A 16,942-nucleotide genomic window follows, 5' to 3' on the forward strand; every position below is an offset into this window, starting at 1 on the left:
TAGTATATACAGAATATGGTTATATATAGAAAAGAGCATTACTTAGTACTAGGGCCACAAGATGTTTCTGGAGGATATCTGCAGTGCCACCTACTGGATCAGTGCATCACAACTAAGAACCCTGTCACAGATCTCTTCTGCACACTATACCCTCTGCAAACCAGAGAACCCAGGGAGCTACCAGCTTCAGTACCCATATCCATTACTTCTGCAAATGTTCATATATGATGTAATGGTGGTGGCACTCCAGAAATTTTTTCTGCTTGCAATCTTGACTGTCTGGTGCCCATAGAGCAAGACGTGGCATAACCCCAGGATAGAGGATACCGGCAATTTTAGGTCCCTAAAAGCAAATTACAACTAAATGAGATGTACCAAGTTCTTACCTTTCCATTTTTACATATGTAATCAAAGAGCTCCCCGCCAGCGACATGCTCCATTACCATGAAGATATCCGTCGGTGTACTTATCACCTGGTACCTGAGGACAGACAGACACGGAAAAGGTAAGTTCATGGACAGGTTACTTCTACCTTTCACAGCTCTGGGGCGCCTTACCATTTCTAGAATAGGATGTGGATGTGATAATTGCGCCGACGCTGCTCCACGTTTAAAGCAATGCATTTAATTAAATACAAAAATAATAAGAATTTACTCACCGGTAATTCTATTTCTCGTAGTCCGTAGTGGATGCTGGGAACTCCGTAAGGACCATGGGGAATAGCGGGCTCCGAAGGAGGCTGGGCACTCTAGAAAGATTTATGACTACCTGGTGTACACTGGCTCCTCCCACTATGACCCTCCTCCAAGCCTCAGTTAGGACACTGTGCCCGGACGAGCAGACATAATAAGGAAGGATTTAGAATCCCGGGTAAGACTCTTACCAGCCACACCAATCACACCGTACAACTCGTGATACTATATCCAGTTTGACAGTATGAAAACAACTGAGCCTCTCAACAGATGGCTCAACAATAACCCTTTAGTTAACAATAACTATTTACAAGTATTGCAGACAATCCGCACTTGGGATGGGCGCCCAGCATCCACTACGGACTACGAGAAATAGAATTACCGGTGAGTAAATTCTTATTTTCTCTAACGTCCTAGTGGATGCTGGGAACTTCGTAAGGACCATGGGGATTATACCAAAGCTCCCAAACGGGCGGGAGAGTGCGGATGACTCTGTAGCACCGAATGAGAGAACTCCAGGTCCTCCTCAGCCAGGGTATCAAATTTGTAGAATTTTGCAAACGTGTTTGCCCCTGACCAAGTAGCTGCTCGGCAAAGTTGTAAAGCCGAGACCCCTCGGGCAGCCGCCCAAGATGAGCCCACCTTCCTTGTGGAATGGGCATTTACAGATTTTGGCTGTGGTATGCCTGCCACAGAATGTGCAAGCTGAATTGTACTACAAATCCAGTGAGCAATAGACTGCTTAGAAGCAGGAGCACCCAGCTTGTTGGGTGCATACAGGATAAACAGCGAGTCAGATTTTCTGACTCCAGCCGTCCTGGAAACATATTTTCAGGGCCCTGACAACGTCTAGCAACTTGGAGTCCTCCAATTCACTAGTAGCCGCCGGCACCACAATAGGCTGGTTCAGGTGAAACGCTGACACCACCTTAGGGAGAAATTGGGGACGAGTCCTCAACTCTGCCCTATCCATATGGAAAATCAGATAAGGGCTTTTATATGATAAAGCCGCCAATTCTGACACTCGCCTGGCTGAAGCCAAGGCTAATAACATGACCACTTTCCACGTGAGATATTTCAGATCCACGGTTTTTAGTGGCTCAAACCAATGTGATTTTAAGAAACTCAACATCACGTTGAGATCCCAAGGTGCCACTGGAGGCACAAACGGGGGCTGAATATGCAGCACTCCTTTTACAAAAGTCTGAACTTCAGGTACTGAAGCTAGTTCTTTTTGAAAGAAAAATCGACAGAGCCGAGATCTGTACTTTAATGGAGCCTAGTTTTAGGCCCATATCCACTCCTGCTTGCAGGAAATGCAGAAATCGACCTAGATGAAATTCCTCTGTTGGGGCCTTATTGGCCTCGCACCATGCAACATATTTTCGCCATATGCGGTGATAATGCGTTGCCGTAACATCTTTCCTGGCCTTAATAAGCGTAGGAATGACTTCTTCCGGAATACCCTTTTCCTTTAGGATCCGGTGTTCAACCGCCATGCCGTCAAACGCAGCCGCTGTAAGTCTTGGAACAGACAGGGCCCCTGCTGTATCAGGTCCTGTCTGAGCGGTAGAGGCCACGGGTCCTCTGAGAGCATCTCTTGAAGTTCCGGGTACCACGCTCGTCTTGGCCAATCCGGAACCACGAGAATTGTGTTTACTCCTCGCTTTCTTATTATTCTCAATACCTTTGGAATGAGAGGCAGAGGAGGGAACACATAAACCGACTGGTACACCCACGGTGTCACTAGAGCGTCCACAGCTATCGCCTGAGGGTCCCTTGACCTGGCGCAATATCTTTTTAACTTTTTGTTGAGACGGGACGCCATCATGTCCACCTGTGGTTTTTCCCAACGGTTTACCAGCATCTGGAAGACTTCTGGGTGAAGTCCCCACTCCCCCGGGTGGAGGTCGTGTCTGCTGAGGAAGTCTGCTTCCCAGTTGTCCACTCCCGGAATGAACACTGCTGACAGTGCTAGTACATGATTCTCCGCCCATCGGAGAATTTTTGTGGCTTCTGCCATCGCCATCCTGCTTCTTGTGCCGCCCTGTCGATTTACATGGGCGACTGCCGTGATGTTGTCTGACTGGATCAGCACCGGCTGGTGTAGGAGCAGGGCTTTTGCTCGACTTAGGGCATTGTAGATGGCCCTTAGTTCCAGAATATTTATGTGAAGGGAAGTCTCCTGACTCGACCATAGTCCTTGGAAGTTTCTTCCCTGTATGACTGCCCCCCAGCCTCGAAGGCTGGCATCCATGGTCACCAGGACCCAGTCCTGTATTCCGAACCTGCGGCCCTCTAGAAGATGGGCACTCTGCAGCCACCACAGTAGAGACACCCTGGTTCTTGGAGACAGGGTTATTAAGCGATGCATCTGAAGATGCGATCCGGACCACTGGTCCAACAGGTCCCACTGAAAGATTCTGGCATGGAACCTGCCGAAGGGAATTGCTTCGTAAGAAGCTACCATCTTTCCCAGGACCCGTGTGCAGCGATGCACTGATACCTGTTTTGGTTTCAGGAGGTCTCTGACTAGAGATGACAACTCCCTGGCTTTCTCCTCCGGGAGAAACACTTTCTTCTGGACTGTATCCAGAATCATACCCAGGAACAGTAGCCGTGTCGTCGGAACCAGCTGTGACTTTGGGATATTCAGAATCCAGCCGTGCTGGTGCAGCACCTCCTGAGATAGTGCTACTCCCACCAACAACTGTTCCTTGGACCTTGCTTTTATTAGGAGATCGTCCAAGTACGGGATAATTAAAACTCCCTTTCTTTGAAGGAGTATCATCATTTCCGCCATAACCTTGGTAAATACCCTCGGTGCCGTGGACAGTCCAAACGGCAGCGTCTGGAATTGGTAATTGCAATCCTGTACCACAAATCTGAGGTACTCCTGGTGAGGATGGTAAATGGAGACATGCAAGTAAGCATCCTTGATGCCCAGGGATACCATGTAATCCCCCTCGTCCAGGCTTGCAATAACCGCCCTGAGCGATTCCATCTTGAACTTGAATTTCTTTATGTACGTGTTCAAGGATTTCAAATTTAGAATGGGTCTCACCGAACCGTCCGGTTTCGGTACCACAAATAGTGTGGAATAATAACCACGGCCTTGTTGAAGTAGGGGTACCTTGATTATCACCTGCTGGGAATACAGCTTGTGAATTGCCGCTAGCACCGCCTCCCTGTCTGAGGGAGCAATCGGCAAGGCAGATTTTAGGAACCGGTGGGGTGGGGACGCCTCGAATTCCAGCTTGTACCCCTGAGATACTATTTGCAGGATCCAGGGATCCACCTGTGAGCGAACCCACTGATCGCTGAAATTTTTGAGGCAACCCCCCACCGTACCTGGCTCCGCCTGTGGAGCCCCACCGTCATGCGGCGGACTTGGAAGAAAAAGCGGGGGAGGACTTTTGCTCCTGGGAACCTGCTGTTTGTTGCAGCCTTTTTCCCCTACCTCTGCCTCTGGACAGAAAGGACCCGCCTTTTCCACGCCTGTTTTTCTGGGTCCGAAAGGACTGAACCTGATAAAACGGTGCCTTCTTAGGCTGTGAGGGGACATGGGGTAAAAATGCTGACTTCCCAGACGTTGCTGTGGAAACTAGGTCCGAGAGACCATCCCCAAATAATTCCTCACCCTTATATGGTAACACTTCCATGTGCTTTTTTGAATCTGCATCTCCTGTCCACTGGCGAGTCCATAAGCCTCTCCTAGCAGAAATGGACAATGCACTTACTTTAGATGCCAGTCGGCAGATTTCCCTTTGTGCATCTCTCATATAGAAGACTGAGTCTTTTATATGGTCTATGGTTAACAGGATCGTGTCTCTGTCTAATGTGTCAATATTTTCTGACAGTTTATCTGACCACGCAGCGGCAGCACTGCACATCCAAGCTGACGCAATAGCTGGCCTAAGTATAATGCCTGTGTGTGTATATACAGACTTCAGGATCGCCTCCTGCTTTCTATCAGCAGGTTCCTTGAGGGCGGCCGTATCCGGAGACGGTAGTGCCACCTTTTTAGACAAACGTGTGAGCGCTTTATCCACCCTAGGAGGTGTTTCCCAACGTGACCTATCCTCTGGCGGGAAAGGGAACGCCATTAGTACCTTCTTAGGAATTACCAATTTTTTATCAGGGAAAGCCCACGCTTCTTCACACACTTCATTTAATTCATAATACCCTTTTTAGTGGTACCTGTATTTATATCAGAAATGTGTAACACCTCTTTCATTGCCTCAATCATGCAGTGAATGGCCTTAGTGGGCATCAGGTTAGACTCATCGTCGTCGACACTGGTGTCAGTATCAGTGTCGACATCTGGGTCTGCTTGAGGTAGCGGGCGTTTTAGAGCCCCTGACGACCCATGCGACGCCTGGGCAGGCACGAGCTGAGAAGTCGGCTGTCCCACATTTGGCATGTCGTCGATTTTCTTATATAAGGAGTCTATACGTGCACTCATTACTTTCCATAAGCCCATCCACTCAGGTGTCTGCCCCGCAGGGGGTGACATCCCTTCTAAAGGCATCTGCTCCGCCTCCACATCATTATCCTCAAACTTGTCGACACAGCCATACCGACACACCGCACACACACACAAGGAATGCTCCGAATGAGGACAGGACCCACAAAAGCCCTTTGGGGGGACAGAGTGAGAGTATGCCAGCACACACCAGAGCGCTATATAATGCAGGGACTAACTGAGTTATGTCCCCTATAGCTGCTTTTTATAATATATATATATATATATATAGCCTAAATTTAGTGCCCCCCCTCTCTGTTTTTACCCTGTTCTGTAGTGTAGACTGCAGGGGAGAGCCAGGGAGCTTCCTTCCAGCGGATCTGTGAAGGAGAAATGGCGCCAGTGTGTCTGAGGGAGATAGCTCCGCCCCTTTTCAGTGGCCTATTCTCCCGCTTTTTTCTGGATTCTGGCAGGAGTATTTACCACATATATAGCCTCTGGGGCTATATATTGTGGTATTTTTGCCAGCCAAGGTGTTTTTATTGCTGCTCAGGGCGCCCCCCCCCCAAGCGCCCTGCACCCTCAGTGACCGGAGTGTGAATTGTGCATGAGGAGCAATGGCGCACAGCTGCAGTGCTGTGCGCTACCTTGGTGAAGACTGATGTCTTCTGCCGCCGTTTTTCCGGACCTCTTCTTGCTTCTGGCTCTGTAAGGGGGACGGCGGCGCGGCTCCGGGACCGAACACCAAGGACTGGGCCTGCGGTCGATCCCTCTGGAGCTAATGGTGTCCAGTAGCCTAAGAAGCCCAATCCGGCTGCAAGCAGGCGAGTTCGCTTCTTCTCCCCTTAGTCCCTCGCTGCAGTGACCCTGTTGCCAGCAGGTCTCACTGAAAATAAAAAACCTAAACTATACTTTCTTTCTAAGGGCTCAGGAGAGCCCCTAGTGTGCATCCAACCTCGGCCGGGCATCTAACTGAGGCTTGGAGGAGGGTCATAGTGGGAGGAGCCAGTGCACACCAGGTAGTCAAATCTTTCTAGAGTGCCCAGCCTCCTTCGGAGCCCGCTATTCCCCATGGTCCTTACGGAGTTCCCAGCATCCACTAGGACGTTAGAGAAAGCTAGTTTTCTGAAAATCACTAATTTAGTTCTATCTATATCCAACTGAAAGTGATAAACGACCCATTATTATTATTTTTTTTATTATTATTATTTATTTTTTTATTTTATTTTTTAAAGAACTGCTTTAAGTCTACAGGAATCAATTGCCCAAATATAGGCACTTGGCAAACCAGAAAAAGATCAGCTCAGTTGCAAATCATCCTGGCAGATTTTATCTAATCAGATTATATTCAGTGTATAAAGAGCTCAAATCCAAAACAATGTATATGGATACAGACAATCTTAGGGGCTTATTTAGAGATGGCCGCTAATGTGGCCCGTAATGCAGTCTGCTGCCGCACTGTGATTGACAGCGCCGAGCGCTCAGGTGGCGGCGACGCTTCGCAAGTGTGTTGGGCCGAATGGGGGCGTTCCGGTGCGGCTGCGGTCACACGCAGCCACCCCGATTAAAAAAAATAAATGATGCATCCGCAATATAACGCCCGCCACACATGCTGGATGGTCTTGCCCTGTGCTGGGCAGCCCCCAGCATGTGAGGAGATGGGCGCAGATCTGGCTGTATATGCAGCGATCAAAACTACGTACCCTGCCACAATCCAACTGAGCTAATAAATGCCGGCACATCTGGGTGTCCGGCCCCAGCTCTGAAAAGGCTGCATGTAGGACCTTACTGAATCAGCTTATGCATCACGACATCTAGGACCAGTCATTTCATTTCTTCCACTTAGTTACCGCAACTAACATGGTGGCAGGTTACAGATATTTTATAATAGATCAACTGCCCGTTTTAACTGGAACTGCCCACATTTGCCGCCGAGACCCCTGTGGCTGAAGTAGCATCAGCTGCTTCTATTATACAAGCTAGCTTGTTGGGAGCAGCAGAGACAGGAACAGGAGAACTGCTCTGTCACAACACAGCTACATCCTGGAGCGGTGTGCCACCAGCACTGCTGTGCATCTCCTACAACTCGGAGTCAGGTAGTGAGCAGAGCAACCTTGACAGTTTATGGGACTCTGGGACTAATATACACCAAGAAGCTGTCAGTGCCCTTATCCATAGAGCAGTCAGGTAGGGGTAGTGTGTGTGTATGTGTATGTATATATATATATATATATATATATATATATATATATATATATATATATATAGATATATATATACATATACATATACATATACATATACATATACATACATACATATACACACACACACACACACAGCAGATGGAAACATGCAGCGGCACTCAGAGACTGATCCCAGTAAATAAAGTGCAAAAGGTAACTTTAATCCATGAAAAACAAAGTGGGCTAACCAACGTTTCGGGGTGCTAACGCCCCTTTGTCAAGGCGATATATAGAATATATATATAAAATTTCTGCTACCTGTGAGTGGCCAGTAAGACTGTTGCTAATGCTGGGTACACACCTACAGATATATCTGCAAATCTATTGCTCTGCAGATATAGCTAAAGCCGGATCGGGCAGTGTGCTGGGCATACCCACTGCACCACCCGTCCGGGACTGATGTCATGAACTGGGCGGCCATTTACACACACCCGTCCAGTTCATCTATCAGTCACCGCCGGCTGCTGCAGCTTGTGCACGGGCGGTCAGCTGTCTGCCTATACACACACTGACGTGCCAATATAGCCAACAAAATATTGGCAGTCGGCTAGTAGCAGGGTCGACGCGTTAAGCCTGAACGATGGAGTTCACGGACATATCGCTCGTACACACTGGCCGACGGACCCGCAATATATTGGCCGTTCAAGAGAACGGCCGATATATTGGCCAGTGTGTACGCACTTTAGGGATAATAAAGTTTTATATTGATATTTACTAGGCAAAACAAATAAAGCACTCTAGATCTACAAATGTACAAACATAAGGGGGAAGATTCAAATGTTTGAATTCCACCCAAAGACAGACTATCCTTGTCCAGTTCTGGACATTTGCACTTTAGTGATCTATTAGGACTAATTGATTATTATAGATGGTGCATTATAAGAACGTTTTGTTATTTGTTTTGATTGCTTAGGACAGTGGTTTCTGATCTGGGTGCCGCTGCACCCTTGGGTGCCTCGCGTTGGGGCCCTGATCCAACTACAATTCCTAATGGTCAATTTAATAGGCAAAACCAGTGCTTGTGGCTTCCAATCGTAACGCATGGGATACGGTCGTCAGGACGACATGAGTTTTTTACTTTTTTTTTTTTTTTTCATTTTTGGGATTTTTCCATACTTGACGATCCACGTGGACTACGACTGGAACGGTAACTTTGCCCGAAGCATGGCGAGCTGACAGTGCACTAATTGGGGTTCCCCGTGACTTTATGAAGAAAAAGACAAAAAAAAACAGTCAAAAAACTCATGTCGACCTTCAGTGGTCGACCTAATGACTGTCGACCCATACAATAACACATGTTGACAAACAGTTGCCAATCCTGTCCCTCACGACCTAACTAAACCTAGGGATGACAAACACAATTTAATAAGAAACTTTTGGCCTGGGGGACCATGAAAAGAATCAACACTCTAGGGCGCAGTTACTCAAAAAAGGTTGGGAACCACCGGTCTAGACTGTGTGCTATTAAAAGCAAACAAAGTTGTTGTTTTTTTATACTCTTTGCTACATTTCATATCTATTTGCTAAAAAGATTATGTGCACAGTTATAAATCTTTTTACTAAGTGTTCTTTTTATCAATAGAATGTGTACTTACTTATACCCCTTTCACACCACACAAACAACCCAGTATCGACCCGGCGTGCGGTATGAAAGGGCCATGGTCGAATTCCCGGGTCACCTGACCCGGTAATTCAAGCCAGGAATAAAACAGTGTTATTCCCGGGTTGAATACAGAGTCAGTGGAACCGTGAACGGGTACCCATAAGAGCGGCGCGCACGGAGATGAGCTCAGCTCCCAGCGCCGGCTCCGCCCGCCCCACCGCTACGGCAACCGACCCGGCAAATTGCTGGGTCGGAAAGCCTGCTGTTAGGGTCCAATGCCTGATCCCACCCAGGAAGGACCCGTTTTCAATTCCCGGGTGGGATCCGGCATTGGCGATGTGAAAGGGGTAAAATTTATGCTGCTTTGAAATTTATTTGGGATACAAAAGTGCAGTCTTTTCGTTTGTTAGTTTTAAGGTGAGGGTGGAAATATCTTTATTTTGGACTGCAGCAAATACTGTATTTATACACGCAACTGCTGCGCATTTAGGAGCTTGAACATTGTACTTATCTAGCAAGTTACAGATTTATTTATTTATTTTTTTTAATAAAAAAAAATAAGTAAAAAAAATAAAATAGTTTTTTCTCCCCTCTATAATGCAATCGCCTTTCAGTACAACAGGCCAAGGTCACTGCGCTCATTACAGTAAAAGACTGCAAGGCTGACACGAATGCTTTCTGCCTCACTGCCATCTCCATTGATGGACTCTGTAAAACATCCTGCAGGGACTGAAGACTGATCGCACAGGGTAGTGATGTAAACCCCCTGCAGTCACTCTTACAACAGACTGTGGCGCAATCGCCAGCAGTGGGTTGTGCTAGATTAGCCAACCATCAGTTTGAGAATAAGGACACTTTGATCATTTAGGAAGTATTTTGGGCACATGCTGTTTTGTCCTCAATGTAGAACTATTGCAGCCAAGCTACTTTTTACATTTACACACAATCTATACAGTTCTTGTAGATGTGGATTCTGTGCTATACAGCCAGGTTCTGCATGAGGCAGCCTGAAGGGATTACAGACTGCAATTCCCATGGCCTAACAAATCTGCAAACACTTACAACTTAATGATATGAGGATGTCTGAAGAGTTTCAGGTTCTGAATCTCCCTCCGAATCTTTCCCACCACATCAAGGCTTCTAATCTTCTGTCTGTTCAGTATCTTCACAGCCACCTTGTGCCCAGTTAGTTCATGTTTGCCAACTATAAAAATAAAAATAAACATTTATATAAATAAAAATCAAACCCTCAGCCATGACACGAGACGTGAGCATGCGTGTATTCGCCCACGTATGCTAGAACGTATATAAACATGCAGATAAATGTGTCACAACATAACCTGATGATGCAAGCTGTACAGATATGCCATACCCAGAGGCGGATTGGCCATAGGGTTCACGGGGAAGATCCCCGGTGGGCCGACGCACCCGTGGGGCCTGTTTTGTTTTAGGACATGTGGTTCTATTTATAGACATAATGAATAAGATGCCAACAATTTGTATATATGAAAATTACTTTGCCACTTAGCCTGTGATTGCAGATGATCTAGTGTATGCTCTGTCTGCCTGCTCGGCTGACATATAAGATTGAGTGAGTAGTGATTGGGATACGGTTGGTGTAATAAGCAAGAAAATATATCTTTCTAAGGAATTATATAGTTTCCTAAATTCTAAAGGCGTCTCATATAATGTGCTCATAATATTTAATTTTATTTCTTTTTCACTTCCCCCTTGATGCTGGACATGCCCACTATCTGGAGTCTTGGGGGGAGGGTGCTGCTTCCATGGCCCATGGCTAGACCTTACACCTCTGGTGCTGCCCAAGTGGGGCCACTAGTACAAATTTTTCCAGGGCCGCTTTTTGTTCCCAATCCGCCCCTGGCCATACCTATGGCTGGGACCCTGTAGATAAGTACCCGGCTAATCAAACAAGCCTTCAATGTACAGGCCACAGAGTTAATTAGCATTTTATTGGCTCTGCTAATCTGTTTAATCAATGTTAAGTGGAAAGTTGCACAGGAGATAGATATATACACACAGGATCGATGATCTAGAACAGAGCTTTTCCAGATATGGAGTTTTCGTAATAGGAATATCAGGACCAGACTATTACATTTCAAACCCACAACAGTCTTTACAGAACCAGTCCATTTACCCTAGCACTGGGAGCCTGAAAGTACTGTGATTAATAGAAGTATCAGAACACATTTTGGTTACTGAAAAACTGTAGAGATTTCTCATCAAAAAGTGATTTTACACCTTTCTAACCACAGCTCCATAAGGAAGGATAAAGTGCAAGTGCAGACACATCATATAAACATAAATACTATAGATTACTGTATATTTCTCTCAAAAGCAGGTATCAAGCTGACGTTCTACAAGGAAATAACTGGGACCCACTCCACTACCAAATGGCAGCCAATGCTCACAACATTTGGTCATTGCTGGTTAGGTTTTATTCTAGTATATATGGGTGGGATGCGGAGTTGTATACATTTTTATTATGGTTTGTTAGGTGGCACGAGGGGAACACAGCAAGAGGTGGACATAAAAGCAAACATTAAACCACATAAATACAATACACAACAGTAAATCACACAGCATAAATACAAACACTGCAATAAGACAGGGTAGACCAGTATGTGTTTGGTAGATCTTGTTGATGGGCAGCATGTCAACAATGACAAAATGTCAACATGCCTAAAATGTCAACCATCTGCGGTGTCTCTCACCGCTATTGATCGTACTAACCATAATGCTGACATTTCACGGATGATGACATCATAAGTGTCAACACTGACTGTCGACTTGCTGACCGAACCCCAACCAATACAGGGGAACCATCTATTTGTCGCAAGTACATATGGTCATAAAAACCATTCATTGAGACACGCATGCAACAAACATGAAAGATGCAAAGTGCCATTGATGCAGCGGGACGGTATGTGGTTGATGGTTTCAAGTGCAGATAGGGGGACTGGGGGCCGTGCCATTCACACATTATGGGATCATATACGTGGTTATCACAACATGCAGGAGAGATAGCATTAGCCACAGTACTTCTGCAGGTTTTTGGTTCCGGGTTAAGTACTCAGAGCAATTCAATTATAAGCTGTGGTAAACCCCATGGCTAATTCACAGCAAAGCATAGATTTCTATAACCGGATCTATTCAATTACAGCGCACAGTAAGCAGTGGGAAGTGCACCCTTGGGGCTTACCATGGGCAATAAATGAATACCTCCGGCCTCTTAACCTAGGAGTTAAAAGCCCACAGTAAAAGCCCCTCCCTCCTCTGTTTGGGGACACATGCAGTCGGGTATAATCATTTCAGAACTTATGGGTGCACACATGGAGCAAGCTCAGCCAACAGGGGGAGGGGGACAACTGAATAGCAACGGTGGGCACCCATTACATTTGGGCAGCCACAATACAATTGACTTGGGTGCCCCTTGTGAAATGCAGTCCAAGTAACAAAAATGAAAAAGGGAAACTGGTCCTAAAAATAAGATTTTACTCACCGGTAAATCTATTTCTCGTAGTCCGTAGTGGATGCTGGGACTCCGTAAGAACCATGGGGATTAGCGGCTCCGCAGGAGACTGGGCACAACTAAAGAAAGCTTTAGGACTACCTGGTGTGCACTGGCTCCTCCCACTAAGACCCTCCTCCAGACCTCAGTTAGGATACTGTGCCCGGAAGAGCTGACACAATAAGGAAGGATTTTGAATCCCGGGTAAGACCCATACCAGCCACACCAAATAACTCGTGATACTATACCCAGTTAACAGTATGATAACAACTGAGCCTCTCAACAGATGGCTCAACAATAACCCTTTAGTTAGGCAATAACTATATATAAGTATTGCAGACAATCCGCACTTGGGATGGGCGCCCAGCATCCACTACGGACTACGAGAAATAGATTTACCGGTGAGTAAAATCTTATTTTCTCTGACGTCCTAAGTGGATGCTGGGACTCCGTAAGGACCATGGGGATTATACCAAAGCTCCCAAACTGGCGGGAGAGTGCGGATGACTCTGCAGCACCGAATGAGCAAACTCTAGGTCCTCCTCAGCCAGAGTATCAAACTTATAGACTCTTGCAAGAGTGTTTTAACCCGACCAAGTAACAGCTCGGCAAATTTGTAAAGCCGAGACCCCTCGGGCAGCCGCCCAAGAAGAGCCCACTTTCCTCGTGGAATGGGCTTTCACAGATTTAGGGTGCGGCATTCCAGCCACAGAATGTGCAAGTTGAATCGTGCTACAGATCCAGCGAGCAATAGTCTGCTTAGAAGCAGGAGCACCCAGCTTGTTGGGTGCATACAGGATAAATAGCGAGTCAGTTTTCCTGACTCCAGCCGTCCTGGAAACATATACTTTTCAGGGCCCTGACTACGTCCAGAAAACTTGGAATCCTCCAAGTCCCAAGTAGCCGCAGGCACCACAATAGGTTGGTTCACATGAAAAACGGATACCACCTTAGGAAGGAATTGGGAACGAGTCCTCAAATCCGCCTTATCCATATAGAATACAGATAAGGGCATTTGTATGACAAAGCCGCCAATTCTGATACACGCCTGGCCGACGCCACGGCCCACAGCATGACCACTTTCCACGTGAGGTATTGTAGCTCCACGGATTTAAGTGGCTCAACTCAATGCGACTTCAGGAAATCCAACACTACGTTGAGATCCCACGGTGCCACTGGAGGCACAAACGGGGTTTGACTATGCAGCACTCCCTTAACAAAAGTCTGAACTTCAGGCAGTGAAGCCAGTTCTATTTTGGAAGAAAATCGATAGAGCCGAAATCTGGACCTTAATGGAACCCAATTTTAGGCCCATAGTCACCTCTGACTTGTAGGAAGTGCAGAAAACGACCTGGCTGAAATTCCTCCTTTGGGGCCTTACTGGCCTCACAGCACGCAACATATTTCCGCCATATGCGGTGATAATGGTTTGCGTTCACTTCTTTCCTAGCTTTAAATAGCGTAGGGATAACTTCCTCCGGAATGCCCTTTTCCTTCAGGATCCGGCGTTCAACCGCCATGCCGTCAAACGCAGCCGCGGTACGTCTTGGAACAGACAGGCCCCCTGCTGCAGCAGGTCCTGTCTGAGCGGCAGAGGCCATGGGTCCTCTGAGATCATTTCTTGGAGTTCTGGGTACCAAGCTCTTCTTGGCCACCCAGAACAATGAGTATAGTTCTTACTCCTCTCATTATTCTCATTACCCTGGGTATGAGAGGCAGAGAAGGGAACACATACACCGACTGGTACACCCACGGTGTTACCAGAGCGTCCACAGCTATCGCCTGAGGGTCCCTTGACCTGGCGCAATATCTTTGTAGCTTTTTGTTGAGGCGGGACGCCATCCTGTCCACCTGTGGCCTTTCCCCACGGTGTACAATCATTTGGAAGACTTCTGGCTGAAGTCCCCACTCTTTGGGTGGAGGTCGTGTCTGCTGAGAAAGTCTGCTTCTCAGTTGTCCACTCCGGGAATGAACACTGCTGACAGTGCTAACATGATTTTCCGCCCATCGGAGAATCCTTGTGGCTTCTGCCATCGCCATCCTGCTTCTTGTGCCGCCCTGTCGGTTTACATGAGCGACCGCCATGATGTTGTCTGACTGGATCAGCACCGGCCGGTGTTGAAGCAGGGGTCTAGCCTGACTTAGGGCATTGGAAATGGCCCAAAGATCCAGAACATTTATGTGTAGGGAAGTCTCCTGACTTTTCCATAGGCCTTGGAAGTTTCTTCCCTGTGTGACTGCCCCCCAGCCTTGAAGGCTGGCATCCGTGGTCACCAGGACCCAGTCCTGTATGCCGAATCTGCGGCCCCCTAGAAGATGTGCAGTCACCACCACAGCGACACCCTGGCCCTTGGAGACAGGGTTATCCGTCGATGCATCTGAGAATGCGACCCGGACCACTTGTCCAACAGATCCCACTGGAAGATCCTTGCATGGGACTTGGCGAATGGAAATTCTTCGTAAGAAGCTACCATCTTTCCCAAGGCTCGCGTGCATAAATGCACCGATACCTGTATTTGTATTAGGAGGTCTCCGTCTAGAGACGCCAACTCCTTGGACTTCTCCTCCGGGAGAAACCCTTTTTATCCTGTTCTGTGTCCAGAACCATACCCAGGAACAGTAGACGCGTCGTAGGAACCAACTGTGACTTTGGAATATTCAGAATCCAGCCGTGCTGTTGTAGCACTTCCCGAGATAGTGCTACTCCGACGAACAACTGCTCCCTGGACCTCGCCTTTATAAGGAGATCGTCCAAGTACGGGATAAGTACTTCGGCCATTACCTTGGTAAATACCCTCGGTGCCGGGGACAGACCAACGGCAACGTCTGGAATTGGTAATGACAATCCTGTACCACAATTTTTGAGGTACACCTGGTGACTAGGGTAAATAGGGACATGCAGGTAAGTATCCTTGATGTCCAGTGATACCCTGAAATTTTCCAGGCTTGCAATAATCGCCCTGAGCGATTCCATTTTGAACTTGAACCTTCGTATATAAGTGTTCAAGGATTTCAATTTTAGAATGGGTCTCACCGAACCGTCTGGTTTCGGAACCACAACATTTTGGAATAGTAACCCCGGCCTTGTTGAAAGAGGGGTACCTTGATTTCACCTGCTGGAAGTACAGCTTGTGAATTGTCGCCAGAACTACCTTTCTCCGAGGGCAGCAGGCAAGGCTGATGTGAGGCAACGGCGAGGGGGAGTCGTCTCGAACTCCAGCCTGTATCCCTGTGATACTACTTGCAAAACCTAGGGATCCACCTGTGGGCAAGCCCACTGATCCCTGCAGTTCCCGAGACGCTCCCCCACCGCACCTGAGGTAAAAAAATTTCTTCCCAGCTGTTGCTGTGGATACGAGGTCCCAGAGACCATCCCCAAACAATTCCTCACCCTTATAAGGCAGAATCTCCATGTGCCTTTTAAATGCAGCATCACCTGCCCACTGCCGGGTTTCTACTACCCTCCTGGCAGAATGGACATTGCATTAATTCTGGATGCCAGCCGGCAATATCCCTCTGTGCATCCTTTATATATAAGACAACGTCTTAAATATGCTCAATGTTAGCAAATATTATTATCCCTGTCTTAGCGTATTAATATTATCTGACAGGGTGTCAGACCACGCTGCAGCAGCACTATTTATGCTGAGGCAATTGCAGGTTTCAGTATATAACCTGAGTGTAAATACAGACTTCAGGATCACCTCCTGCTTTTTATCAGCAGGTTCCTTCAAGGTGGCCGTATCCTAAGACGGCAGTGCCACCTTTTTACAAACGTGTGAGCGCCTTATCCACCCTAAGGGATATCTCCCAACGTGACCTATCCTCTGGCGGGAAAGGGTACGCCATCAGTAACTTTTTAGAAATAACCAGTTTCTTATCGGGGGAAACCACGCTTCTTTACACACTTCATTCATTCATCTGATGGGGGAACAAAACAGTGGCTGTTTTTTCTCCCCAAAAATAAAACCCCTTTTATGTGGTATTTGGGTTTATGTCAGAAAATGCGTAACACATTTTTCATTGCCGAGATCATGTAACGGATGTTCCTAGTGGATTGTGTATATGTCTCAACCTCGTCGACACTGGAGTCAGACTCCGTGTCGACATCTGTGTCTGCCATCTGAGGTAACGGGCGTTGTTTTGAGCCCCTGATGGCCTTTGAGACGCCTGGGCAGACGCGGGCTGAGAAGCCGGCTGTCCCACAGCTGTTACGTCATCCAGCCTTTTATGTAAGGAGTTGACACTGTCGGTTAATACCTTCCACCTATCCATCCACTCTGGTGTCGGCCCCACAGGGGGCAACATCCCATTTATCGGCCTCTGCTCCCCTCCACGTAACCTTCCTCATCCAACATGTCGACACAGCCGTACCGACACACCGCACACACACAGGGAATGCTCTGA

General features: G+C 47.3%; 1 protein-coding gene across 8 annotated transcripts in view; it reads right to left on the bottom strand.

Annotated features, from left to right (window-relative positions):
- PRKAA1 (protein kinase AMP-activated catalytic subunit alpha 1) overlaps positions 1 to 16,942 on the bottom strand; it is an 89,266-nt gene that overhangs the window by 56,662 nt on the left and 15,662 nt on the right. For all 8 annotated transcript variants that reach the window (XR_010243949.1, XR_010243951.1, XM_063961359.1 and 5 more), the window contains exons 2-3: positions 10,069 to 10,210; positions 387 to 480 (exon numbers count right to left, since the gene is read on the bottom strand). Coding sequence is in view for 6 of the 8 variants with exons in the window: in XM_063961359.1 (XP_063817429.1) it covers positions 387 to 480; positions 10,069 to 10,210 (236 nt within the window). In the remaining 2 variants the exon portion in view is untranslated. The remainder of the gene's footprint in view (positions 1 to 386; positions 481 to 10,068; positions 10,211 to 16,942) is intronic.

This window comes from Pseudophryne corroboree, chromosome 1, assembly GCF_028390025.1.
Source record: "Pseudophryne corroboree isolate aPseCor3 chromosome 1, aPseCor3.hap2, whole genome shotgun sequence".
NCBI lineage: Eukaryota > Metazoa > Chordata > Amphibia > Anura > Myobatrachidae > Pseudophryne > Pseudophryne corroboree.